The sequence below is a fragment of the Corvus brachyrhynchos genome, unplaced genomic scaffold, assembly GCF_000691975.1.
Source record: "Corvus brachyrhynchos isolate BGI_N302 unplaced genomic scaffold, ASM69197v1 scaffold193, whole genome shotgun sequence".
Classification (NCBI taxonomy): domain Eukaryota; kingdom Metazoa; phylum Chordata; class Aves; order Passeriformes; family Corvidae; genus Corvus; species Corvus brachyrhynchos.
Genome location: NW_008237087.1, coordinates 323,846 through 325,185, shown reverse-complemented (window position 1 = coordinate 325,185; position 1,340 = coordinate 323,846). Strand labels below are relative to the sequence as shown.

The 1,340-nt window shown below is 64.4% G+C and overlaps 1 protein-coding gene across 1 annotated transcript in view; it reads right to left on the bottom strand.

The window, feature by feature from the left end:
- Positions 1-1,336, bottom strand: part of GLI1 (GLI family zinc finger 1) — a gene marked incomplete at its 5' end in the record, with an annotated part of 8,898 nt that extends 7,562 nt beyond the window's left edge. Inside the window, 4 exons of the mRNA XM_017728672.1 lie at positions 380-530; positions 708-903; positions 1,103-1,180; positions 1,285-1,336. Of these exons, the coding sequence (XP_017584161.1) occupies positions 380-530; positions 708-903; positions 1,103-1,180; positions 1,285-1,336 (477 nt within the window). The remainder of the gene's footprint in view (positions 1-379; positions 531-707; positions 904-1,102; positions 1,181-1,284) is intronic.
- Positions 1,337-1,340: the final 4 nt, after the last annotated feature.

Genomic DNA, 1,340 nt, shown 5'->3' with positions numbered 1-1,340 from the left:
CCTCTCACATGGATCTCCTCTCACACGGATCCCCTCTCACATGGATCCCCTCTCACATGGATCTCCTCTCACACGGATCCCCTCTCACATGGATCCCCTCTCACATGGATCTCCTCTCACATGGATCTCCTCTCACACGGATCCCCTCTCACACGGATCTCCTCTCACACGGATCCCCTCTCACATGGATCCCCTCTCACATGGATCTCCTCTCACATGGATCTCCTCTCACATGGATCTCCTCTCACACAGATCCCCTCTCACACGGATCTCCTCTCACACGGATCCCCTCTCACACAGATCCCCAGCTCACAGCAATCCCCTCTGACACGGATTCCTGGCTCACACAGATCCCCCCTCACACGGATGCCCCCCGTACCTGGCAGTGTTTGAGGGCCCCACGAGCGGGTGGGTGCTGCAGCAGCCCTGGGCGCGTGGGCAGCTCGTGGGAGCTGCAAGCCGGGGGAGGCGTGTACAGGTGGCCTTGGCCCTTCTGCTGCCCAGGCGGACTCTGGTACCCCAGGGATGGGCTGCAGAGAGCAGAAGGATGAGCAGGTGACACCGTCAGGAGACAGCATTGGGGTCTGCTGAGCCAGGGATCCCAACCAGCCCTCCCCCACCATCCCACGCTGCTCCCGGCTCTCCCAGCGCTCTCCAAGGTGGGAATGGGCACTCAGCTCCCAGCCGGGCTCCCACCAGGTGCCCACCTGATGGTGCTGATGGACAGGTGCCCATAGGAGCCGCCGGCAGAGGCACAGCGGGAGTTGATGAAGGCGACCAGGGAGTTGGGAGAGGTGCGGATCACGGTCTGCAGGTCGATGCTGGAGTCGGACAGCGGGGAGATGGACAGCGCCCGCTTCTTCCCCAGCTTTCCCGCACCACGGGGTGTGGAGAACCGGGAGCCTGGGAGGGCAGAGCAGGGGGCACTGCCCTCAGCATGGTCCTGTGGGGCTGGAGACACCCCAAGGACACCCACACGGTGTTTGGAGGCTGGAGGAGTGCCCCGAGGGTGCCAGTTCGCTTCGGATTTAGAACAGGAGAGATGCTTAACTCCTCTGTGGAATCCCCCCCACCCCATGGCCCCCCAAAACCGCAGACTCACCATCACCAGGGTGTTCGGCTCCTGGTGCCAGCCCATACCCACGGTGCCCGGGCTGATGGCACACGGGGAAATCAAGTCCTGGAGGAGGGAGGACGGGTGAGGCGGGTGGGGGAGAGGGACCCCCGGAGCACCCCTGACCTCGGGGGGTGACTCGGGAGCCTGGAATCCCCACCATGACCCACCTGGTGGTCCCGGGGCGACGGGGGCCGGTCCGTGGGGCGGGTGCAGGCAGCAGTGC